A 27,998-nucleotide genomic window follows, 5' to 3' on the forward strand; every position below is an offset into this window, starting at 1 on the left:
GATTTCATGCCCAATATGCATCATTACCATATAGTGAGACTGATATTCAGGTTAAATGATTTACTGTGCACCAGATGGGACAATACAAGAGATAAGAGGAATTAAAGCAAGGAAGAGGGGACTGAAATTTATTTGGGAACCAATATTATATATTGTCCTAATGACCTGAGCTATGCTATCACCTACTGCCCTGATCGTCTGCGATGTCAGGCCTAGTGTTAATACAACAACCATACCTTTACATCGCAGGCCTTTAAAACAGCTTAAATCAATATTCTCTTATCTACCGCCACTTGACAATGAAACAACCCTTTGAAATGGTGTGCATCAAAGGATGAAGGTGCCTGATGTCTACCATGGTTTGTAATCTCTAAGGGAAAATGGAACAGCAAAATTCAGCCCTATATTTGCACTATGATTGTAAACTAATACATTAAATGACAAACAAAAGGATTCATTCATGTCAGACACGGTAGTATAACTCACAACAAATTCCAAAAAAAGTAATGGAAAACTGCAGCAGGTTAAAACAGAATAAATGTGAATTGTCATTGTCCATAACAAAAACAGAGTTTGGTGAATGTACGACATTTGAAGAGTTGGCTATTCTTTGAGCAGAAGTGGGGAACTAATTTAGTTACAGAGTCATGAATTTCAGCTTTCAGCCTTGGAAGAGTGTGTGTGGGGGTTGGAGGGGGCTTGATCAGTCAGCAGTCCACTTCTTCCTCTCAAGCCCTCTGTTCTGTGTGTATGCGTGGCAATTTCTGATGATGCATACACGTGAGCATGTGTACTTTCATGCATTCTATAAGTATTTGTATTTTACCAGTGTTCCAGTGAGTAAGTAAGAGTGTGTGTGTCCAGTAGATCACTGTGGTGTCGTATCTCCATTGATCTCTATGCCGTGCTGTTGTAGCTGAGCTCGAAGCAATGCATTGTCATTCTTCATCTCCTCAATCTATAACATGACAGAACGTCGCAATTAAACAATGTTAACAACCAACTGCCAACACTACCAAATGTAAGAAGACTCTTCAATGTAGGCCTTTTACAGGAAGGCCATAAAGATCATCAAGGACAACAACCACCCGAGCCACTGCCTGTTCACCCCGCTATCAACCAGAAGGCGAGGTCAGTACAGGTGCATCAAAGCTGGGACCGAGAGACTGAAAAACAGCTTCTATCTCAAGGCCATCAGACTGTTAAACAGCCACCACTAACATTGAGTGGCTGCTGCCAACACACTGACTCAACTCCAGCCACTTTAATAATGGAAATGGATGGGAAATGTAAAATATATCACTAGCCACTTTAAACAATGCTACCTAATATAATGTTTACATACCCTACATTATTCATCTCTTATGTATATGTATATACTGTACTCTATATCATCTACTGCATCTTTATGTAATACATGTATCACTAGCCACTTTAACTATGCCACTTTGTTTACATACTCATCTCATATGTATATACTGTACTCGATACCATCTACTGTATCTTGCTATGCCGCTCTGTACCATCACTCATTCATATATCTTTATGTACATATTCTTTATCCCCTTACACTTGTGTGTATAAGACAGTAGTTTTGGAATTGTTAGTTAGATTACTTGTTGGTTATTACTGCATTGTCTGAACTAGAAGCACAAGCATTTCGCTACACTCGCATTAACACTCTGCTAACCATATGTATGTGACAAATAAAATTGGATTTGATTTGATTTATATTCATACATAGGCATGAACAATTATCAAACAAATGCAAACAGGCTGAAACGGGGAGGGACTAAAATAAATTTAAGCAAGTATCTTTTTCGTTGCAACATTTTTCTGGTGTAAAATGTTTTGCTACAATGTGAACCAATGAATACACCCGACGTGTTGACGAAACAGACAGCATAGTGGAATGTGCGAGTTACATATATAAGTGTGTACCTGTTGTTTGAGTAGCTCGTTGTCTGCCTGAACTCTCAACACCTCTTTGAAGCTGTCCTGCAATCTCTGGTTATTCTGTCTCAGCTCCCGGATGTAGTCACACGCTTTCGACAGGATCCCTCCTTTACTCTGGAGAGAAGAGGTTGCACATTACTTCTATTATAAGAAACCGTGATTTTGAACAATCTGCCATTGCGGATCAGATTCTCAGACACAGATTAAGCCTAGTTTTGGACTAAAAACCTATTTCAATGGAGAGTTTCCATTGAGCATGTTTTCTAGTCCAGGACTAGGCTTAATCTGTGTCCTGATAATGTTGGTTCTATGGGACTTAATCTCTATAGGCAAATTGACCACACTCACTGCTCCAGTCTTGGTACTGTCTATGTTGCAGTCTGGGATGATCTTTGAGAGGGTGACAATCCAGTTGTTGATCTTGTCTCTTCTCCGTCTTTCCACTGCAAACACAATAATCCCATATTTTAATTGTCAAAGCTACAGCATGAGCCATACTCCTGTGGTGGTAGAATTTGGGGTGAGCTGTTGTAACTTCAAGGGATACAGTGCATTCGGGAAAGTATTCAGACCCTATTATTAGACCCTAGTATTCATGCCCTTGACTTTTTCCATATTTTGTCATGTTACAGGCTTATTCTAGACTCTTCCTAGAGCTGACTGCCCCGGCCAAACTGAGCAATCGGGGGAGAATGGCCTTGGTCAGGGAGGTGAACAAGAACTCATTCTGACAGAGCTCCAGAGTTCCTCTGTGGAGATGGGAGAACCTTCCAGAAGGACAACCATTTCTGCAGCACTCCACCATTCAGGCATTTATGGTAGTGGACAGATGGAAGCCACTCCTCAGTAAAAGGCACATGACAGCCTGCTCGGAGTTTGACAAAAGGCACCTAAAGAACTCTCAGACCATGAGAAACAGTATTCTCTGGTCTGATGAAACCCAGATTGAATTCTTTGGCCTGAATGCCAAGCATCACGTCTGGAGGAAAAATGGCACCATCCCTGTGGTGAAGCATGGTGGTGGCAGCATCATGCTGTGGGGATGTTTTTCAGCGGCTAGGAGACTAGATGAACCTGCTCCAGAGCACTTAGGACAACAACCCTAAAGCACACAGCCAAGACAATGCAGGAGTGGCTTCGGGACAGGTCTCTGAATGTCCTTGAGTGGCCCAGCCAGAGCCTGGACACAATCAAATATTTCTGGAGAGATCTGAAAATAGCTGTGCAGTGACACTCCCCACCCAACCTGACAGAGCTTGAGAGGATTTGCAGAGAAGAATGTGAGAAACTCCCCAAATACAGGTGTGCCAAGCTTGTACCCAAGAAGACTCAAGGCTGTAATCGCTGTCACTGAGTAAAGTAAGTGCTGAGTAACGTGAGTAAAGGGTCTGAAAACTTATGCAAAATGTCCATTTCCATTTTTGTGTGGAAGATTGACGAAGGGGAAAAAACAATGTAATCCATTTAAGAATGGCTGTAACATAACAAAATTTGGAAAAAGTCGAGGGGTCCCGAATAGTTCCCGAATGCACTGTAAATGAGAAGGTTGAGGTAATTACAGGAAGTTAACGAATTATTAGATTGGTAATAAGTGAAAAGTTAGTTGTGATACTGTATGTATTAGCAGGAATCAGAATACACATAGTTGAATACATTGAATACACATAGTTTAGACTACTTTACAGCAGGAATCGGTTGGATTGCATTGAAGGTACGGTTAATGAAGTTGGTAGAATTGTGTCGGTTGAGAGGTGTAGTTGGATAAAGAGAGATGAAATTGTATGCGTGTAATAATGGGTTACTAGAGATTTTATAAAGTAAAAAACTAAACAAAAAAAACCCGGAGAAAACAATACAACAATATAAACTTGTGCACCCACACCTAGACATACGTAGGTGGTGTAAAAAGTATTTGGAGAAATGTTCAGTGGCCCCTTTACGGATCATTTGATAATGATAAGGTTAAAGCACTGTATGACAGTCTAAAGGGTCTGTGAAATAAAGTCTTAAACAAAGGTTGGAGCATGTTCTATGCTTTTTAAACAGCTTCCAATGACAAATATCATTGCCACGATAATCAGAGCCTTCGTAAAGAATTAAAGAAATACCACTCTGGTAATACATTCTGAAACAAAACCCATGCCCTGTTCAATAGGACCATTGAATGTTGAACATGATTTTCTGTATTCACCCATGCAACCTTTTAAGTTAGACTTGGTAGACTTGTTTAACTTATGGCTACAATTTATTGTACTCCTGATGGAGTTTTCGTTGATATCCCCAGCAATGAAGTTCTATACCAATCCGCGAGTAGGCTAAATTGAACCACTCCACAAGACAGAGTGGGAAACTGGCTCGGTCTCTCAGTCGATTCTGTCTCAGGTACCAGAAACCTTATGGACAGAGCACTTCTTTGACAGTGGACTGTTAGGCAGTGCTAGCCCAGTTATAATAAATGTTGATCCCAGATAGAAACTCAAGTCTCAAGAGTTACCTTAAATAATGTCTCTCCATTTCTGAATTGGCCGATGTATTTTATAATTTCGGTCATATTAAATCTCAAAATAATAGACAGTTAATGAGTGTGAGGCAGAAAGTGAATATCCAACGGAAATTGGTAATAAATATATAGAGTAACATTGCTAAGGTAGACTAAAATGTAAAAGGGGGACAATGGCATCATCCCCCATCCATTAAACCTTACAATAGGGGTAAAAGCAAAACATTGTTCGAGAGTGATCCGTAGTGATTGACATGTTTTTTTTTAATCAGGAAGAGTATAAGGATCCTAGTTGAAGGAAATGGATATGGAGACTACTGAAACTAACAAAGACAGTGATAAAATTGAAAGATTGATGGTACTCGTGGTTTATCAGTTGATGCTAAATGTAATGAGTGTTGACAGTATGTGAATGATGTTATTAGTGGCTTTCAGATAGCACTCTAATAATGCCATATCTTAATAATTTGAAGGAGCTAAGGTTCCAATACAAGATCACATAACGAACAGAGGGATTAAGCCTCGGGTCAACACCATTTACACAATATACTCAACTGAACAAAAATATAAAAAACACAACATGCAACAATTTCAAAGATTTTACTGAGTTACAGTTCATAAGGAAATCAGTCAATTCAAATACATTCATTAGGCCCTAATATATAGATTTCACATGACTGGGAAAACAGATATGCATTCGTTGGTCACAGATTTTTTTAAATTAAAAAAATTAAAAGAGGGGCATGGATCAGAAAACCAGTAAGTATCTGGTTTGACCACCATTTGCCTCATTCAGCGTGACATCTTCTTCACGTAGAGTTGGTCAGGCTGTTGATTGTGGCCTGAAAAATGTTGCCCCACTCCTTTTCAATGGCTGTGCGAAGTTGCTGGATATTAGCCGGAACACGCCATTGTACACGTCAATCTAGAGCATGCCAAACATGCTCAATGGGTGACATGTCTGGTGATTATGCAGGCCATGAAACAACTGGGACAATTTCAGCTTCCAGGAATTGTGTACAGATTCTTGTGACATGGGACTGTGCATTATAATGCTGAAACATGAGGTGATGGCAGCATAAGAATGGCACAACAATTGTCCTCAGGATCTCGTCATGGCATCTCTCTGTGCATTAAAATTGCAATCGATAAAATGCAATTGTGTTTGTTGTCCGTAGCTTATGCCTGCCCACACCATAACCGCACAAGCCACCATGGGGCACTCTGTTCACAACGTTGATATCAGAAAACCGCTCGCCCATACGACGCCATCTGCCCAGTACAGTTGAAACCTGGGATTCATCCGTGAAGAGCACACTTCTCTAGCTTGCCAGTGGCCATCGAAAGAGAGCATTTGCCCACTGAAGTCTGTTATGATGCTGAACTGCAGTCAGATCAAGACCCTGGTGAGGATGACGAGCACGCAGATGAACTTTCCCCGAGGCGGTTTCTGACAGTTTGTGCATAAATTCTTCAGAAACCCACAGTTTCACCAGCTGTCCAGGTGGCTGGTCTCAGACAATCCTGCAGGTTAAGAAGCTGGATGTAGAAGTCCTGGGTTGGCGTGGTTACACGTGGTCTGCGGTTGTGAGGCCAGTTGAATGTACTGATAAACTCTCTAAAACGATGTTGGAGGCGGTTTGTGGGAGAAATTAACACTCAATTATCTGGCAACAGCGCTGGTGGACATTCCTGCAGTCAGCCTGCCAATTGCAAGCGCCCTCAAAACTTGAGCCATCTGTGGTATTTTTTTGTGTGAGAAAGCTGCGCATTTTAGAGTGGCCTTTTATTGTACCCAGCACAAAGCGCACCTGTGTAGTGGTCATGTTGTTTAATCAGTTTCTTGATCAGCCACACAGGGATGTAAACGAATTTGTGCACATTTTAGAGAAATACGCTTTTTGTGCGCATGGAACATTTCTAGGGCCTTTTATTTCAGCTCATGAAACATGAGACAAAAACTTTACATGTTGCATTTATAATTTAGTTCAGTGTTATTATACAAAAAATGTTTTTCTTAATGCTCCTCATTTTTCTCTCTTATGCCCATGGTAAATCTGAACTTTTACTTTCAAGTTTCCATTTGCCCTATAAATACTTTCTGTAATCAGTTTACCTTCATTGTGTTGTGCTCTCCTTCTCTCATCCCTAGGTGCCCGTGGACCATCCATCTTCCTGCAAAGAGACAAAGACAAATAAATTATAACATTATGTCCCCGTTAAGCACTGTAAAATACACACTTATAAAAACAAACAAATTGACTGTGTATTCATATACATTACGCAAATGTAATAATTTAGTCAGTCATTTAGCAGACGCTCTTATCCAGAGCGACTTACAGTAGTGAGTGCATACATTTTCATATTTTTTTTGTACTGGCCCCCTATGGGAATTGAACCAACAACTCTGGCATTGCAAGTGCCAGGCTCTAGCAACTGAGCCACACGGTACCTGCATGAATCCATCATACTATCAACAAATGATCTATTGATAAGCAACTGCTTGTTAATGTTAGGGCTATGGTTAAAGTAAGGCTTAAGTTTAGGGTTAGGATAAGGGATAGGGCTAGGGTTAGTAGATTGTGATCTGAAATGTTACTGACTGCAGAGTATCTATGGATGGACTATCCAAATAAAGTATTCCCAAGACGTTTCTTCGCCCCATTGAAGAGGACTCCTTCGGTGAACCTATAACACAAAGTTATATACACACACACACTACACATCACTTTCACCTGACAGGTACACTAAGACATATGATTCATCACGACTTGTGGATTCACTACACATCTGCCAAGGATGGGAGGAGAGGGGGTTAGTTTTAGAGGATGCGAGCAAAAGTTATCCTCACCAGTTTGAACTGCCATGCTGTAGTATCTCATTTTCACCGTGGTCTCTGGGGATGGCAGGCAAGTGGGACAGTTGTTTTCTCATGTTTTGATTTCTTTTGAATGTTTTCTCATGATACACGCAATCACAAACCAATCATGCCAAAATTGGCAGGTAAATACAAAGAGGTGATAATTTCCTGAAGGTTTAGCTAGGGAAAGTCCATTCCAATGTGGAGTTGGGAGGGAGAAGTGAGATGAACCACATAGATGGAGGAGCATTGGGGAGTGATGAATGTGTATGGAACACTAAACTGTGTGGCAGGTGAAGCCGTACTCACGTGGTGTAGGTTTGTGTGCGAGGGGCAATGGTCCTTGGCGTGCCATTTTGCAACACATCAGGTGGGCTCATCATCACATAGAACTGACCTAGTGTCAGAGGTAATACAAATCAGGGATTTATAGGATTCCCAAGAAAGACTATTGTGACTTAATGTCTCTGGCCCTATTGAGATAAAGACAATAGTCAAAACTATATTCAGTCAAATACATGTATTTTTACAGACAATTATTTACTTTTGCATGTGGGACATATTTTGGAGATATACCATCACAAGGCAACAGATAGACACGCGAGAGAGTGAAGGGAGGACCACCCTGTGAACTCCGTGAGCTAGCAAGACAACTATTTCATTGTTTTAGCTATTGCTTTAAAAAGCTGTTGTAATGCAGTAAACCAAAGTGATGAACTCTTAGCTAGCCCCGCATCCCAGACCACCGTGAGGACAGCATTGGATTTGTTTTTGGTTCAACTATCATTGGATGATTTCTGCTTTTTCTCTCCGCTCAGAGCCTCGACAGACAGATGCTGTGAGAGACTGAGCTCTGGATGATTTTAGTAATGTTATCTACTGGTTGTGGTAAAACAAGCGATGAACTGTAGCTATATAATTAGCTACATTTGGACCAGTCTCCATTATTCGAGGAGTACTGTGTTTTAATCCTTTTCAGAAGAGGGACTTTTTATCTACAGTGTTTGAATGGGACAGCCATTGGCCCGTTCACTTCTCATCAGTCACGATCTGGATTTAGGGCTGTGAGTATCAGGTCCTTACTAATTAAGTGTACATAGATGTAATTTAAATTATGTTGATCATTTTTGGTTAATAACTTGATTCAAGCTTGATTTTGGATCAATTCAGTTTCAATCCGTCTTGACTTTAATAATAAAGAATGACTACATCTTGTTTGTTGTGATCATTCTTTATCATAGTTCAAGGGGATATCTATTTGTGCTTTTTTCCCCTGTAAATATATATCTTTAGGGTTACATTACTTATTAGGTGGAGTCACTGCACTACATTATTTATGGTTATACACACATTAACCTTCACATTATGACTACAGACCACATAGCCCAACACCAAGATACTAGGTTAAAAATGATTGGAACTCAGAAGAGAGGGTTACAAATTATTTATTTTATTTTTTTATTTTATATGTATACAGTATATCTTTGTTCAATACCATAACATTAAGTGAGCTGCACTAGTGAATGGGTACACTATATGTGGGTTTCATACTAGGATTGGTGGCTACTCACCTCCGGCCTGTGTGAGTGTTGAGTCAGCCTGCACCGACACTGCTGTGGCTGCCCCATCACTGACACTGACAGTGGCAGCAGGGAAATAGGCAAAACGCGTTTCCCCACCCACTGTCTCCCCCGCTGGACTACCCCCATTACTGAAGGGGTTCTGAATGACAGCCTAGAGAGAGAGAGAGCGAGAGAAAAGGCAAATTAGACAGCACTACTCCCCTAAGATGATAGGGTATGCCATGACAACACACACACCTGTGCCACTGCTTGCTGTACTCCAGTAAATGCAGCAGTGGAAACCACACTGACTGCCCCAGTCCCGTCACCTGCTGCCTCTAGCTGGTCATCTGTCACTTGGACCACACGATAGGTCACCTGGAGTGAAGAAAGTCAAGGGGAGAGGTCCGGACAGGAGTATGGCAAACATTTCAGATATATGGTTTATTCTGATTCTTCGCCAAGTACATTTGACATGTACCAGGAATTTGACCTGGAGAAATGGTGCTGACAGAATATAACAGACAAAATAATTTACACAATCTACAGATTCTTCTTGTCATTTGTTCATCCAGACAAGGGGGATTTTGTGTTACTGTGGTAGTAAGAACTGTGTGTGTTCAAAATTAGCTAGGTCATTGATTGAGCTCACCTGTCCTCCACTGTTCTCTGTGCGGAACTGGTATTGAACATTATGATCCGCAAAAGCTGCGGCCTGCTGTACACTCTCTATGGTAGCTGCAGTCTGCTCCTCCGTCCCCACACCTTTTGAGAAAAACACACTAGCACGTTAGAACTCACACTTAAGCTCTCTCTCACACACACACACACACACACAAATTCCATAATTATCCGTTTGAACTGAGTAAATTTCACACACCTACCTTCCAGTTGGAGAATCTCCTCTGTTTCCTGTTTCTCGTGACTGACGGAAAGAGAAGGGATTTTTTTGTTATAACACTCATATTCAATTGATCAGCTGTGTGCAATAGGCTAATTAATAATAGTCCAGCAGATAAGAATGTAATATACCAAGATCGTTCCACTTTATGATACAAGTATCAAACTTGATACACTAATACTAAATACCTTAACGAACATTTTAAAGATTGGAGGCAGTCTGGGAAGCATGTCAGTCAACCAGTGCGGCCATTTTAATAAATGGCTGCCAATCGGATTTCCTGTTAAAAGAGAATAGGGTAAAATCACTCCAAACAATGTTTTTATCTGCCCACTATATAAACCCCACAGATAAGACAATAATTCTGATCATAAAATAGCTTTAAGACCTTCATGGGGGTCATATTAAGGTTATTTTGATCATAGTCCAGTGTCTACGGGAAAAATTGTGGACTTTGTGATACAGCCACTAAAATACACACACAGCTGGGACATGTCTAAAGAAGTATTTTTGGCTAGAGCCATCATATATTTTGTCCATTACCCCCTGGCGACCGAAGGCCACCAGGACATAATACATTGCCATGGGATTTTACATAAAGAGTGACGTGTACAGGGAAGGTTTGCTGTAGTTTTTCTTAAAATTGACACAAAACATAATATTATATTATATTATAGTGCCTTCAGAAAGTACTCATACCCCTTGACTTATTACAGATTTTATTGTTGCTTAACTCCATTCGGTTTATTTTTTATACTGAAAAACTCCAATCCTTAACGTTTCCAAGCATACAAATTATGATTGAAAATATGGAGTGGTAGTCACTAATGTGTTGTATTGGATTTGACACAAACATAACACTTTGAATTGAGGACAGAAAGTGAATTGCTTTGCCACATTTTTTACAGTATTACTTTAGTGCCTGATGCATGTTTTGGAATATTTATTTTATTCTGTACAGGCTTCCTTCTTTTCACTCTGTCAAATTAGGTTACTTTGTGAAGTAACTACACTACCGGTCAAAAGTTTTAGAACACCTACTCATTCAAGGGTTTTCTTTATTTTTACTATTTTTCTACATTGTCGAATACTAATGAAGACATCACAATTATGAAATAACACATATGGATTCATGTAGTAACCAAAAAAGTGTTAAACACATCAAAATATATTTTATATTTGAGATTCTTCAAAATAGCCACCCTTTGCATCAATGGCAGCTTTGCACACACAGCTTTGCATTCTCTCAACCAGCTTCACCTGGAATGCTTTTCCAACAGTCTTAATGGAGTTCCCACATGTGCCGAGCACTTGTTGGCTGCATTTCCTTCACTCTGCGGTCCGACTCATCCCAAACAATCTCAATTCGGTTGAGGTCGGGGGATTGTGGAGGCCAGGTCATCTGATGTAGCACTCCATCACTCTCCTTCTTGGTCAAATAGCCCTTACACAGCATAGAGGTGTGTTAGGTCATTGTCCTGTTAAAAAACAAATGATAGTCTCACTAAGCCCAAACCAGATGGGATGGCGTATCGCTGCGGTAGCCATACTGGTTAAGTGTGCCTTGAATTCTAAATAAATCACAGACAGTGTGACCAGCAAAGCACCCCCACACCATAACACCTCCTCCACCATGCTTCACTGTGGGAAATACACATACGGAGATCATCTGTTCACACACACCGCGTCTCACAACGACACGGCGGTTGGAACCAAAAATCTCACATTTGGACTCATCAGACCAAAGGAGAAATTTCCACCAGTTTAATGTCCATTGCTCGTGTTTCTTGGCCCAAGCAAGTCTCTTCTTCTTATTTGTGTCCTTTAGTAGTAGTTTCTTTGCAGCAATTCAACCATGAAGAACTGATTCACACAGTCTCCTTTGAAAAGTTCATGTTGAGAAGTGTCTGTTACTTGAACTTTGTGAAGAAATTATTTGGGCTGCAATTTCTGAGGCTGGTAACTCTAATGCACTTATCCTCTGCAGCAGAGGTAACTCTGGGTCTTCCATTCCTGTGGCGATCTTCATGAGAGCCAGTTTCATCATAGTGCTTGATGGTTTTTGCAACTACACTTGAAGAAACTTTCAAAGTTCTTGACATTTTCTGTATTCACTGACAAAGTAATAAAAGTAATGAGGGACTGTCATTTCTCTTTGCTTATTTGAGCTGTTCTTGCCATAATATGGACTTAGCCCTATTTGGACCATCTTCTGTGTATATCCCCCCCCAGTTGGAAAGAAGAAGGAAAGAAATTCCACAAATTAACTTAAAACACACATGTTAATTGAAATGCATTGCAGGTGACTACCCCATGAAGCTGGTTGAGAGAATGCCAGAGTAGCTATTAGAAGAATCTCAAATATAAAATATATTTAGATTTGTTTAACCCTTTTTTGGTTACTACATGATTCCATATGTGTTATTTCATAGTTTGATGTCTTCACTATTATTCTACAATGAAGAAAACAGGAAAAATAAAGAAAAACCCTTGAATGAGTAGTTGTTAAAAAACTTATGACCGGTAGTGTACAATTTTACTGACCCATCCTCGGTTGTTTTCTCCTATCACAGCCATTAAAATCTAACTGTTGGCCTCATGGTGAAATCCCTGAGTGGTTTCCTTCCTCTCCGGAAACTAAATTAGGAAGGACCACTGTATCTTTGCAGACTGGGTGCATTCATACACCATCCAAAGTGTAATTAATACACCATCCTCAAAGGGATATTCAATGTCTGCTTCTATTATTTTTACTCATCTACCAATAGGTGCCCTTCTTTGCGAGGCATTGGAAACCTCCCTGCTCTTTGAGGTTGAATCTGCGTTTGAAATTAACTGCTCGACTGAGGGACCTTACAGATAATCTTATGTGTGGACTACAGCGATGAGGTAGTCATTCAAAAATCATGTATAGCACTATTATTGCACAGAGTCCATGCAACTTATTATGTGACTGGTTAAGCAGATTTTTACTCCTGAACTTATTTAGGCTTGCCATAAACAAAGGGGTTGAATACTTGTTGACTCAAGGGCTTTCAGCTTCACATTTTTTATTAAAACATACAAAAAAATCTCAATGTAATCCATTTTAAATTCAGACTGTAACACAGCAAAATGTCAAAGGTTGTAAATACATTCTAAAGGAACTGTATATAGTTGAAGTCGGAAGTTTACATATACTTAGGTTGAAGTCATTAAAACTCATTTTTCAACCACTCCACAAATTTCTTGTTAATAAACTATAGTTTTGGCAAGTCTGATAGGAAATCTACTTTGTGCATGACACAATTGTTTACAGACCAATTATTTCACTTATAAAACTCACTGTATCACAATTCCAGTGGGTCAGAAGTTTACATTCACTAAGTTGACTGTGCCTTTAAACAGCTTGGAAAAATCCAGAAAATTATGTCATGGCTTTAGAAGCTTCTGATAGGCTATTTGACATAATTTGAGGCAATTAGAGGTGTACCTGTGGATGTATTTCAAGGCCTACCTTAAAACTCAGTGCCTCTTCGCTTGACATCATGGGAAAATCAAAAGAAATCAGCCAAGACCTCAGAAAAAAAAATTGTAGACCTCCACAAGTCTGGTTCATCCTTGGGAACAATTTCCAAACGCCTGAAGGTACCACGTTCATCTGTATAAACAATGGTACGTAAACACCATGGGACCACGCAGCCTTCCTTACCGCTCAGGAAGGAGACCCGTTCTGTCTCGTAGAGATGAACATAATTTGGTGCCAAAAGTGCAAATCAATCCCAGAACAACAGCAAAGGACCTTGTGAAGACGCTGGAGGAAACAGGTACAAAATTATCTATATCCACAGTAAGACAAGTCCTATATTGACATAACCTGAAAAGGCCGCTCAGCAAGGAAAAAGCCATTGCTCCAAAACTGCCATAAAGAAGCCAGACTACGGTTTGCAACTGCACTGGGGACAAAGATCGTACTTTTTGGAGAAATGTCCTCTGGTTTGATGAAACAAAAGTAGAACTGTTTGGCCATAATGACCATCATTATGTTAGGAGTAAAAAGGGGGATGCTTGCAAGCTTAAGAACACCATCCCAACCGTGAAGCACAGGGGATGCAGCATAATGTTGTGAGGGTGCTTTGCTGCAGGAGGGACTGGTGCACTTCACAAAATAGATGGCATCATGATGGAGGAAAATTATGTGGATATAATGAAGCAACATCTCAAGACAGAAAGTTAAAGCTTGGTAACAAATCGGTCTTCCAAATGGACAATGACCCCAAGCATACTTCCAAAGTTGTGGCAAAATGGCTTAAGGACAACAAAGTCAAGGTATTGGAGTGGCCATCACAAAGCTCTGACTTCTATCGCATAGAAAATTTGTGAGCAATGAGGCCTACAAACCTGACTCGGTTACACCAGCTCGGTCAGGAGGAATGGGCCAAAATTCACCCAACTTATTGTGGGAGGCTACCCGTAACGTTTGACCCAAGTTAAACAATTTAAAGGCAATGCTACCAAACACTAATTGAGTGTATGTAAACTTCTGATCCACTGGGAATGTGATGAAAGAAATAAAAGCTGAATTATATAATTCTCTCTACTATTATTCTCACATTTCACATTCTTAATTAAAAGTGGTGATCCTAACTGACATAAGACAGGGAATTTTTACTTGATTTAAATGTCAGGAATTGTGAAAAACAGTTTAAATGTATTTGGCTAAGGTGTATGTAAACTTCCGACTTCAACTGTATCATTGCAATCAATAAGCTTCAGCGAACACCCATATTACTTTTTTAAAAGCGTTCACATGTCAACTACTAGAACTAACTAATTTGTTTTGCACACATTTTCACCACTTTTCTACAAAAAATGTAAGGATATGTATACATGTCATCTTATTTTGTTTTCCAGACCCCCCTCAAACATTTTAAGCCATCATTGGGCTGTATGTACCAATTATTTTAGGAGATGTGAATCGTGATTGGAGCAGCATACTACTGAAATGTACTTGATCAGCCAAGTTGATTTCACCTGTTGACTCTCTCTCAATGCCACACACTTGTCACATTATAAGGCCTGCCCTGATAAACCCCCCCCCCCAAAAAAAGTTAGGAGCCCAAGTCATAACATTATGATGTCATAATTTCCTTATTTGAGATACGGTGCATTCGGAAATTATTCAGACCCCTTGATTTTGTCAGGTTGGATGGGGAGCGTCGCTGCACAACTATTTTCAGTTCTCTCCAGAGATGGTTGATCAGTTAAGTCCGGACTCTGCCTGGGACACTCAAGGACATCCAGAGACTTGTTCCAAAGCCACTCCTACGTTGTCTTGGCTGTGTGCTCAGTGCGTTGTCCTTTTGGAAGGTGAACCTTTGCTCCAGTCGGAGGTCCTGAGCGCTCTGGAGCAGGTTTTCATCAAGGATCTCTCCGTGTGCCTTTCCAAATCATGTCCAATCAATTGCATTTGGACTTCATTATGGGGTATTGCATATAGATCGATGACGGAATTAAAAAATATATATTTTAGAATAAGGCTGTAACGTAACAAAATGTGGAAAAAGTCAAGGCATGGTGCCTTTGGTTTAATAGATTCGTCCTTATCACCTTTACATTATGTAATGCAACCTGCTTATAATGTCTTCTTTGTTGCAGAACCACAAACAAATCCAACTTCACCATGTCCAACCACATGTCCTTAATACATATTGGAACATTGGTGTCTGCTTGCTCCCTGACATTATCAGAGTATCCCTGGTGAAATCTATCCAAAAAGTTCCCATCTTGGGTGTCTTGGGGGGGACCGCCAGGGGGGTAGGACAAAATCTGTGATGGCACTTTAGCCCAAAAATACTTATTTAGACATGCCCCAGGTGTGTGTGAAATTTGGTGGCTCTATCAAAGTCCCCCCCTATAACCGCTGGTCTATGGTCAAAACAAACTTGATGTGACCTCCATGAAGGCCTTAAGAGTACTTTATGATGATAATTGTCTATATTGCCTTACCGGTTTATATAGTAGGTAGATTACATTACAAATCCATTTTTATATTGTTTGGAATGACTACCCTATTTTTCTTTGAACAGGACATCCAGATTAACTGACAAGCTTCCCATACTGCCTCCAGTCTTTAAAAATGTTCCTTAATGTTTCTAGTAGTAATGTACCAAGTCTGATACTTTTATCATACAATTGAACAATTATTTAACCTATTCGCTGGACTATAAGTGACTGTGTGTACTAGTGGTGCATGAGTCAGCCATTTGTTCACCTGCCCGCAGTTGCTAATAAGCCATCCGCAACCAGCAGACTATATATGAAAAAGTGAAAATCGGCAGCCCGCACCCGACCCTAACCCGTTAATATAGAAAATGCACTGTAGGAAAGGCAGAACTATTTTTTTGACGGGGGTGAAGGATTTGTTGTGACTGATTTTGATATGTTTCTGCATATAATTTCAACCAATTTAGTAGGCTATTTGTTACATTAACCTCTTGTCATTATATAATTTTTTTACACCCCTTTTTCTCCCCAATTTAGATCGTCTCATCGCTGCAACTCCAACGGGCTCGGAAGGCAAAGGTTTCGTCATGCATCCTCCGAAACATGACCCGCCAAACCGCGCTTCTTAACACCCGCCCGCTTAACCTGGAAGCCAGTCGCACCAATGTGTCAGAGGAAACACAGTTCAACTGACGTCAGGCTCCAGGCACCCAGCCCACCAGAAGAACTCGCTAGAGCACAATGATCCAAGTAAAGCCCCCCTGGCCAAACCCGGACGACGCTGGGCCAATTGTGCGCCACCCTTATCGGACTCCTGATCACGGCCGGTTGTGAAACAGCCCAGGATCGAACCCAGGTCTGTAGTGACACCTCTAGCACTGCGATGCAGTGCCTTAGATTGCTGCGTCACTTGGGAGGCCCCATTTCTGTCATTACGTTGCCCTAGATAACTAAATAAACCCTTGCTCACCAGAATAATGTCACAAATGATTGAAGCATTCAATCTATCTAGTTGACATCGGTAAAGTTACATAATTTCTGGTTCTTTCGTGGAGCAAAGATGCTTTGGGACTGGGATGAACATTTTTGCTATGTCGTCTTGTAATATGAGGTTACATAATTGGTCAGGCCAATGTACACTGTCACCAACAACTGTTCGGGGAAGAGAAAAAAAATAATGTTTGTACACTTGTTTACATAGATATGCTTCTTAATAAAAACCTATTTGAAACAATCCAATACACTTTGAATTATCATGGCGTTTCATTATTATTCAGGTTATTACTTATTAAAATCAACAAATTAAAGAAGTGCCAGGTTGGAGAGAATCTATTCATCCAAGCCAAACAGAAATCTTATCAGAAACATTTTGGGTAATTTTCACAGATTTTTCTTTCCTTACAACCGGTTGTTGCATTTTCATTAGGGATGTGACAGTAATTGAATAACCGTGTAACTGACGGTTATGGATGAAGCCCGCCGTGAAAATAAAATAACCGTCAAAACTGTTTAAATAGGTCTACATGCATTTGAGGATTTATTTTATGTCAACTTCATTTTCATGTAGATTAACATGACCTAATAGCGGGAGTGTTGACTTATGACAAAAGCAATTGTTTTGCTAACTTAGTCTGGCTATTAAACGTACTGTGTCTCCTCTTTCCAACTTTCCTTTGATGTTTGAGCAGCTCATCCCTAGATGTGCGGGGTGTAGAGCACTATAGGCAACAAAAAAAATGTATGTCTGGACTTTCTTTTATTCAATGCACATTTTCATTGCTTGCTAAGTAAATAAAATCGGCCTTTAGACAAACTTTTAAAAAAAATTTAAAAAAATGTTTTTTTTTAAATTACTTCATTAATTATTCAACAGCAGTCGACAAGATTGTTCTGGCTCTGTGGCCTAAAATGCTCAAATTTTGTGTCAAGTGGACACGTGCCATCCTCTCCAACCTGGCATGGTATTATTTGATACAGAATATTTTCTTAATTGATAGACTGGCCAATATACCACCCTAGACGAGACAAAAAAAAATGCCACCCACATATCCCCACAAAGTAGAATACCGTTAATCTCTGTCATTTGGTTACATACATTTCTGTTAATGCAATGTATTAATTACAGTAATATACCCATCTCATTGTCAGAGTGGAAATGTTGTTTGCAGAGCTCACAACCTGCTACACTTGTGAGAAACAAGTTTTGGTTTATTTCATACCATAATTTACACGCTCCATGTGAGAGTAATGAGCATGTGTCTGGTTTCTCTATCCTGTTAGTGTTGATGGCACGCAAGTCCTGAGCACACAAAAGTATCTGGCCTGCTTAACGTAAATGTCAAATGTAGGAAAGTGCCCAGTTGTGCTTCTGTCATTTTTTAAAATTTTCTTCACCTCACACAGTAAGACAATGAATTCCGTAGAAGTATTATAATAATATTTAATATTTTACATGCATTCTTTCCAACACTCTCCCCTTTGATAATCAGTATCGCTGATAAATATGCTGCTGCGTGTATTTGTTTCTTTTAATAATTGTCAATGTCATCTTCATGCTATAGCATAGCTGTCCCCTTCATACTTTCCTTGTCAATTCATTATCTTCTAGCCTACTTTTGGTAGACCTAGGTTTTTTAATACATTTAAGGAAAGGCAAAATATTTGCTCTTGAGTCTGACATGCGTTGGTGGCTTTGATTGACGTGTGCTTTTACAGGGGTGGGTGTGTGAGTTTGCTGACTCTCTATAGGCCTATATGTCCATTTAGAAAGTTTCCTTAAGTATCTTGTCTGGACACCATCTCTTTATTAAAAAGTAAATGCTCCTGTCCTGATTTAATATTGTTGAATACCAATTTTTAGGAGCTTAGGCTACATTATTTCTCTGATTACGGTGTCCTCTCTTTGAAGAACATATGCCAATGACAGCAACAGGGTTTGTGACGTTATGTGAATATTTTGGGAAAAGTGGGAGAAAGCCCATCAGAATTTGTTTGAATGGTTTTGTGTGTTGAAATAGGATCTGCATTTATTTTTTTTATATACAGAAAAGCCAACCTATGATGAAAATTACAGGCCTCATCTTTTCAAGTGGGAGAACCTGCACAATTGGTGGCTGACTAAATAGTTCTTTGCCCCACTGTACTGTACTCTATACCATCTACTGCATCTTGCCTATGCTGTTCGGCCATCGCTCATTCATATATTTTTATGTACATATTCATGTTCATTCCTTTACACTTGTGTGTATAAGGTAGTTGTTGTGAAATTGTTAGGTTATATTACTTGTTAGATATTACTGCATGGTCGGAACTAGAAGCACAAGCATTTCGCTACACTCGCAATAACATCTGCTAACCATGTGTTTGTGAAAAATAAATTTGATTTGATATGTCTTTGTTTTGACTCTGTTAATGTTGTCAATACGAAAATGCGCAGCCTATTTTATGTGGTTGGAATACTATCAGCTTTTATGACGCTGATAAACATATACCGTCTGTGAAGGTGCTAACTGTGCATTCACATTCTTTCAAGATGCTAAAATAAATACGGTTAAAGTTGGAAGTTTACATTACACCTTAGCCAAATACTTTTAAACTCAGTTTTTCACAATGCCTGACATTTAATCCTAGGAAAAATTCCCTCTTAGGTCAGTTAGGATCACCACTTTATTTTAAGAATGTGAAGTGTCAGAATAATAGAGTGATTTATTTCAGCTTTTATTTAATTCATTACATTCCCAGTGGGTCAGAAGTTCACAAATCTCATGTGAGTGCATTCCATCTATTGGCACAATGGACAGTTTTTAACATCTCATCACATGTTTTATGATTCTGATTATCTGGACCAGTCCAGTGACTGCTGTGAAAGGACAGCTGACAACATAGGAAAGTCTGTGTGACAGCTTGGAGAGACAGCTGACCGGAGGGAATAGACCCCACTGGGGCTGTCATGGGCTAGCTGTCATGGGCTAGCCATGTTGGCATTCTCCGACGCTGCTTCAGTATGTTGGAAACACCCGCTAAGTGCTACTGAAAGTCAACAAAGGAACATACACCTAGAGCCTGCGAGAGCTGGGGCGCAAGATGGCTCAATGACTGATCACACAGTTACGGACCCAGGAACGGAAACGACTACGAGTAGGAACACAGACATGACAACCATAACAGCAGCAGGACACACACTTCAGGTGTGCAGCTGTGGTTGGGAGAGAGTAACATCGGCAAGGGGGTTAAGGATCCATCAAGGGAGGAAAAGGTGCTTGGGAGAGCAGAGACCGGGACCTCGCATTGACCAGTACTTCTTACAAAGCAGCCAGTCAAATCAGTCGAATGAAGCACAGCGACAGGACACAAACCAAAGTTCGCAGAGCATCAGCACCCTTGTAATGGAGGAGGATAACACAAGCACAGAAATGCCGGTGGATGAACTAACCCAACCACAGAGACCTCTAAAAGAGGAAAAGATCAAAGGGCACAGACCGAGTGTGAAGTGGCCCAAAGCTGTTGAAAAGAGAGAGTGGGAAACAATCAACAACGACCTGACAAAAATCTTGGAACAGGTAGGAACAGCAGAGAAAAAGCTTGAAAGGATGGGAGACATCTACCACTACGGAGAAGAGCGCTTTGGAGTAAACGAAAGGAGAAGTGGCAAGACACCATCCGCGCCAGCCAAATCTAGGAGGCAGCAAGAGATCGAGATACTTGTCAGAGAGAGAAGGCAGCTGAGAAAGCAGTGGAAGAAGGCCTCTGATGCAGAGAAAGAAGGTCTCATGCTACTCCAAGCAGACATTAAAATGTCGGCTGGCAACCTTGCAAAGAGCGGAAAACTTAAGGAAACTTCGTAGGAAGAAGGAACACTCAAGAACACGGTTCTATAAAAAAAACGTTAAGTTTGTCAAAGACCTCTTCGCAAAGGAAAAGAAAAGTGCAGAATCCTAAAAACTCCAAAGCCAGAACTGGAAGAACATCTGGAAAAGGTGCACCAGGACATGAAAAGGCATGAGCAGATAATCATCCCACCAATTCAACCACCAGAATTCAATCTGGACACTGACCCTCCAAAATGGAAGGAAGTAGAGAACGTTGTCCGAAGAGCAAGAGCGGCCTCGGCTCCTGGGCCTAATGGAGTACCATACAAGCTCTACAAGAACGCCCCGCATGTTCTACGCTTTCTTTGGAGGCTCATGAGGATAGTGTGGCAGAAGGAAATAATACCAAAGGCATGGCGAAGGGCTGGTGGTGTGCTAATCCCGAAAGAGAAGGATGCGACAGACATCAGTCAATTCCGACCAACCTCCATTCTCAACGTCAAAGGGAAGATCTTTTTCAGTATAATAGCACAGAGGCTGTCTACTTATCTGGAAAGGAACAAGTACATTGATACATTTGTACAGAAAGCGGCATTCCTGGTTTCTCTGGTTGCCTGGAACATACTAGTATGATTTGGCACTAGATCCAAACAGCTAAGAAGGACAAGAGAGACCTCTATGTCATCTTCCTCGACCTGGCCAATGCCTTTGGCTCAGTTCCCCATGAACTCCTCTGGGAATCCGTCAACATTTTCCACGTACCAGAACCCATCACTACACTGGTAAAGGCCTATTTCCAAGACCATGACTTCACAACAGCGCTTGGAAGTAGGCATAATGGCAGGCTGTACAATTTCACCTCTGGCCTTCACTATGGCCATGGAAGTCATCATCAGGGCACTGAGATGGGTGGTCGGCGGTGAGAGAACTAAGGAAGGGCTCTGTCTCCCACCTATCCAAGCATACATGGATGACATGACTACACTGACCACCACTGCAGCATGCACCAGGCGGCTACTTGCAAAACTGCAGGATAACATCAAGGGGGCCCGGATGAAAATCGAGCCAAGCAAATCTCGAAGCATCTCCATAGTCAAGGGATAGCTTAAAGATGCGAGTTTCTGCATTGGAGATGACCAGATACCAACGGTGTCTGAGCAACCCGTCAAGAGCCTGGGTTTGATGGTACAACAAAAGCCTCCGGGATAAAGATCAAGTGCAGCAAGTAAGGCAGGACATCGCTGACGGTCTTGAGAACATCAACAAGACCCAACTGCCTGGAAAGCTCATGCTTTGGGGCCTACAGTTTGGACTTCTCCCCCAGGTAATATGGCCACTCACCGACTATGAGGTCCCAATAACAACAGTGGAGAAGATGGAGCGAACCATTACCTCATACGTGAAGAAATGGCTGGGTGTCCCACGATGCCTCAGTAACATCGGCCTCTATGGCAAACAGGTCCTTGAACTACCTCTTACAAGTCTAACGGAGGAGTACAAGTGCTCTAAAGTAAGACTTCAGATGACATTGAAGGACTCCAAAGACCAGACCATTAGCAAGGCTGCACCTCCTCTACTAACTGGATATCATCCAAGGCTGTGCAGCAAGCAACATCAGCCCTGAGACACCAAGACATTGTGGGGAATATCCAGCATGGAAGAGGAGGCTTTGGCCTGGCAGCAAGCAAACCAACGTTCCATAAGGCAACAACATCTGAACGCAGGAAGCTGGTGGTCGAGGAGGTGCGCAGACAGGAGGAGACTGCAAGAAGTGCAAAGGCTGTCTCTCTTGCTAAACAAGGGCAATGGACATGGAGGGAAGGCCTAGAGAGGAGAAAGATCCACTGGAGTGAGCTTTGGCAAATGGAGGCAAGCAACATCAACTTCATCCTAAGAGTTGTTTATGATGTGCTTCCATCACCAAAAAACCTACAACAATGGTATGGCGAGGACTCAACCTGCCCCCTCTGCCCAGCTCCAGCAACTCTCAAGCATATAATGACAGGTTGCAAGACCAGCCTCTCACAAGGCTGCTACACCTGGGGGCACAATCAGGTCCTCAAGAGCCAGGCTGCAGCACTTGAGACCAAGAGGAGTGCAACCAATTCATTACCTCCAAAAACAAGCAATCCCATCAAAACAACAATATTCATCTGGGAGGGACAGAAAAGGCCCAAGCATCCTCCTACAAAGCCAGAAACCTAGCCATGGCCGGGACTGGGAGATGCTTGTCGATATTGGCCAGCAACTCATTTTTCCACCTGAAATTGCTTCTACCAACCTTAGGCCAGACATGGTACTCTGGTCCCCTTCATGAAAGGCTGTGTACATCATAGAGCTCACAGTCCCGTGGGAAAACTCTGTTGAAGAGGCCTAGGAGCGTAAGAAACTGCATTACACAGAGTTGGCAGCATACGCAACTCAGCATAGCTGGAATGCAAAAGTCTGGCCAGTTGAAGTGGGATGCAGAGGATTTGTGGCTTCTAACACCATCAGGTTGCTGAAAGAACTTGGAATCCATGGACAGGCTCTGGGGCAGACCGTCAGAGCAGTTTCTCAAGCAGCTGAAAGAGGCAGCCAGTGGATCTGGATCAAACAGAAGGACCCTTGCTGGGCTATAACTTCATGACCCCCCCCACCCCCACATGAGAACCCAATTCAGATCCCTACAACTTGAGGAGGGCATATGAGGTATGCGGTCAGCTGTAGGGCTGGCTCAGGGAAGAGGACGCCCCTGCCTTGCATAGTCCCGTGGGACATCTTAATTGGGCATGGGACACAAACTAAGGCTTGATCACCCTTTAGCTGGCCACCTTTGATGAGGGTGTTTAGTGATTAAAGGCCGAAACACCCACTGATTCGAAGGCACACTACTGAGGATGTGTCCCAAAATTGACATCTTAACCCAGTCTAAGACATAAACCTCCCATGCCACTCTGTCAACATCACGGCAAATCTCATGTGAGTGCATTCCATCTATTGGCACAATGGACAGTGTTTAACATCTCGTCCCGTGTTTTATGATTCACACACTCAATTAGTATTTGGTAGTATTGCATTTAAATTGTTTAACTTGGGTCAAACGTTACAGGTAGCCTTCCACAAGCTTCCCACAATAAGTTGGGTGAATTTTGGCCCATTCCTCCTGACAGACCTGGTGTAACTGAGTCAGGTGTTTAAGTCTCCTTGTTCGCACATGCTTTTTCAGTTCTTCCCACAAATTTTCTGTAGGATTGAGCTCAGGGCTTTGTGATGGCCACTCCAATACCTTGACTTTGTTGTCCTTAAGCCATTTTGTCACAACTTTGAAAGTATGTCTGGTCTCATTGTCCATTTAGAAAACCCATTTGCGACCAAGCTTTAACTTCCTGACTGATGTCTTGAGTTGTTGCCTAAATATATCCATATAGTTTTCCTTCCTCGTGAAGCCATCTATTTTGTGAAGTGCACCAGTCACTACCGGAAGCAAAGCACCCCCACAACATGATGCTGCCACCCCCGTGCTTCATGGTTGGGATTGTGTTCTTCGGCTTGCAAGCTTCCCCCTTTTTCCTCCAAACATAACAATGGTCATTATGGCCAAACAGTTATATTTTTGTTTCATCAGACGAGAGGACATTTCTCAAGAAAGTACGATCTCTGTCCCCATGTGCAGTTGCAAACCGTAGTCTGGCTTTTTTATGGCAGTTTTGGAGCAGTGGCTTCTTACTTGCTGAGCAGCCTTTCAGGTTATGTCAATATAGGACTTGTTTAATTGTGGATATAGATACTTTTGCACCTGTTTCCTCCAGCATCTTTACAAGGTCCTTTACTGTTGTTCTGGGATTGATTTGCACTTTACACACTAAAGTACGTTCATCTCTAGGAGCGGTATGACGGCTGCGTGGTCCCATGGTGTTTATACTTGCGTACCATTGTTTGTACAGATGAACGTGGTACCTTCAGGCATTTGTGATTTGCGCCCAAGGATGAACCAGACTTGTGGAGGTCTACCATTTTTTTCCCCGAGGTCTTGGCTGATTTCTTTTAATTTCCTCATGACGTCAAGCGAAGAGGCACTGAGTTTGAAGGTAGGCCTTGAAATACATCCAATTGACTCAAATTATGTCAATTAGCCTATCAGAAGCTTCTAAAGCCATGACACCATTTTCTGGAAATTGTTTAACTGTTTAAAGGCAGTCAACTTAGTGTATGTAAACTTCTGACCCACTGGAATTGTGATACAGTGAATTGTAAGTTAAATAATCTGTCTGTAAACAATTGTTGGAAAAATTACTTGTGTCATGCACAAAGTAGATGTCCTAACCGACTTGCCAAAACTATAGTTTGTTAACAAGAAATTTGTGGAGTGGTTGAAAAGTTTTAATGACTTCAACCTAAGTATGCAAACTTCCGACTTCAACTGTACATTAATTATTCATTTTGGTTGCCTATCCTGACGTGAAGTTTGTTCTATAGATAGTATGACTCTGATGTGTGCCACAGAAGGTATCCGACTCTAGCCACAAAATTAAGGAAATTATTAGGGGGAGATTTCGGCAGGCAAGAAAATGGCCTTTCTAATTTCCTTAATGTTGTGGCTAGAGTCAAATACTTTCTGTTGCACACATCATAGTCAAATATTTTCTATAGAACAAACTTCACGTAGGCAAACAAAATGTATAATTTATATGTGTGTTATATTAAACATAGAGGAGGGAGTAAAATGTAGGCAAGCAATAAACATTTCAGAACAACTACTAGCTGAATAAGACATGGGAGAGATGGCAAATTTTGTCAAAGAGATTTCGTTATAGACTCATACACTTGAAACAAATAGCCAAACCAAAAACTGCAGATATTACTAGTGCCTCCCCCGCGATCAAACCGACATAAAAAAATCAAATGAAACGCAGCCTAACGTGATTAGAAATCTCAACTAGCAAAGAAGTCGCAGCAATTAAGTGAGTGCGCAAAGAGGGGGGGTTCTGGCCTGGGGAGATTTGGCACAACACCGGCAATGGTATCATCCTCTTTTACCACTTCAACAAATATTTCCCAAACAATACTTTTCTTGCCCTCCCTTCTCTTATTTTCCACTCTACATTTCGCAGCTTTTTAATATTGAATTAAACTCCGACATTCTGCTTTTTGCCTCCAAAAATCAGCATTACCTTTTTCTGCCCGTTGGCGTGTTGGGTATTTAGCGTGCGTAGTTAGGCCCTAAAGTTTAGGCTTACGCAGCAATAGCCAAATATAATTAAAGAAAACCTCAAGGTAGCCTATAGATATAAATTGCATAATATTATACCTTTATGGACTTTTTTTATGTATTGTTTTCTCTTTATTCAACCCGCCTGCCTTTCATCCACACAATATTTAGCCTAACGACCCTAAAACAGTCAGCCCTGCGGATATAACAGGAGACTGCGGGGTTAGGAGTCAATCCGTGCATTACTGTGTACTTCTTATACCCTGACTCTACCGCTCGCGTTGCAAAATAAATTTAGGAATATTTGTTATTCAATTATTGCACCCACACTGCTTGTGCACGTCTGCTTTGCCAAGGGCTAAAATAGAAGTAATTCCTATTTCTGAAGCAGATTTCGCTGCAAGTCCTGCCTCTCCCATCTCCTCATTGGTTTATAGAAGCAGGTACCGACATGCCATCTCCTCATTGGTTATACCCACGTGGGTGATTGAAAGATGAACGGTTTTGCCGGTTGTCATGGTAATACTATGAAAGTGTAGATGCCAATCACCATATAAGTTCAAAGATGAAAAAGCTTGGAAGGGGGAGAGATGACTAGAAACCGGTTGACCGTTTGATGTGTGGATTAATTGTCGGAGTAGAAGACCTTGTGCATTTCAGGTAAAATAGCAACTCAATGTTTATATCCCAGGACAAATTAGCTAGCAACAGCAACCTACCTAAATAGGACAAATTAGCTCGCAAGTGCAAGCTAACTAGCCATACATGTTTAATGCTTTTCGACCCGTACCCAAATTAATGTTCAGAGTTTGTTTTGATATTTTAACCTGCGTGTCGTGATCGCGTTTGGTGTAGGGGGGCAAAATAAATGTATACACGTTAGCGCACGCGCGCAGCCAGTTTGTGTTCCGTGTTACTGTGCACTGATATAAGTAGCAAGAGGTGTCCCTTGCGTTGTGTTAGCGGAAAAAAAGGTGACATTCGAAAAGTGTACTCATCACCATACTACACTCCATATTAGCTGACGGTTTTTTGTAATCAGATTTGCATGCATCAGCAGGTCAACACTAGACTTTCCCTCCACTTCGAAAACGTTGACAAATTGGTAACGGCCACTTTTAATCCTTCGAACTGAAGGCACAGCTCAAGACCGTGCTGTTCAGAAAAGCTTTTTAAGGACGCGCCTTGGGTGTGAGAACGCGCTTTATAAATTATATAAATTATTATTAAACCAATAGTGGAATATTGCACAATAATATAATGGAATCATTGAAACAAATGCATTATTCAAATGTAGCCAGTTTCATGTAACCCATAATTATCATTGCTGTTCATCATGGGTTGCAAACAAACAAAACACAGGAGGATAATGTAGATGTTTCTACTGACGTAACACTGAGAAGTATAGAAGTTGTGTATATAAATCGTGCATTATTATGAATCTTATTTTGATGCATTTCTCAACAACAACAAAAAGCGACATCATACATTTTCTAATCACATCACTGACATTAAAACGGTTGTAATAATTTGACAGTTACAGCTACACAATTGACCTACACGACTGTCGCTGGTCTCGCTTGACTGAGTCGAGTAAATAAACCATAGCAATAATAACGGAATGGAAAGCACGACATATTAGACAAACACGTCAAAAGATATTGGTCTTATGCATTGGATTTACAAAACGAAATATATTACAGGAAATAAAACATTTGTTCATATAGCTAGCGCTAATGTGTTAAAGATGGTGCCTAGGCCTGTGAAGCTATTGTGAGCGGTGAGCGTAGAATGCGTTTTCTTACCCTGTAGAGCTGTCCAAACTCTGTTCATGCATATCCATGAAGGTTACAGTTTAAAATGTGATATTCAGCGACACTGAAAAACGGAGTTGGAAGTACTGATCACGGGGACAAACAAGGGTCATGTGAGAAAGACTGTCCAGAACACGTGAGGTACCGACTGGGCAAACAGTTAAAATGGAGACCGCTGCAGAGCTGGAAGGGTGGTTTCGTTCTGTGTGTTCTTTTGACTCTATCACGTCCCCCTCTTCTTGGAAAATGCGAGATTCGGGTGTCAGAATTGGCTACTGTAAAAGCTTCTAACGACATTTACCGTCGGATTTATAGATGGGAATTTGGCAAATATTTCCGTGATTAACTGGTTTATTTCTATAAATGTTTTATTTGTTGTTCCCTGGTTGGGCTATTTGCACTCGTAGTGGTGTTAAATGTA

General features: G+C 41.1%; 1 protein-coding gene across 3 annotated transcripts; it reads right to left on the reverse strand.

Annotated features, from left to right (window-relative positions):
• Window positions 1–45: 45 nt before the first annotated feature.
• usf2 (upstream transcription factor 2, c-fos interacting) lies at window positions 46–27,998 on the reverse strand. 3 transcript variants are annotated; one of them, XM_024396245.2, is made up of 12 exons: window positions 27,569–27,998; window positions 9,978–10,059; window positions 9,763–9,803; window positions 9,531–9,643; window positions 9,137–9,256; window positions 8,888–9,050; window positions 7,626–7,713; window positions 7,308–7,352; window positions 6,573–6,631; window positions 2,305–2,399; window positions 1,942–2,070; window positions 46–958 (listed from the first exon to the last, which is right to left on the reverse strand). In XM_024396245.2, the coding sequence occupies exons 1-12, from the start codon at window positions 27,594–27,596 to the stop codon at window positions 869–871; spliced, it is 1,053 nt and encodes a 350-aa protein (XP_024252013.1). In that variant the 5' UTR covers window positions 27,597–27,998; the 3' UTR covers window positions 46–868. The 3 variants fall into 3 exon arrangements, with proteins under 3 accessions (XP_024252013.1, XP_024252014.1, XP_024252015.1); XM_024396246.2 differs by lacking the exon at window positions 9,978–10,059; XM_024396247.2 differs by lacking the exon at window positions 9,978–10,059 and having other exon boundaries at window positions 9,759–9,803.

Source organism: Oncorhynchus tshawytscha, linkage group LG31 (assembly GCF_018296145.1).
Source record: "Oncorhynchus tshawytscha isolate Ot180627B linkage group LG31, Otsh_v2.0, whole genome shotgun sequence".
Lineage (NCBI taxonomy): Eukaryota > Metazoa > Chordata > Actinopteri > Salmoniformes > Salmonidae > Oncorhynchus > Oncorhynchus tshawytscha.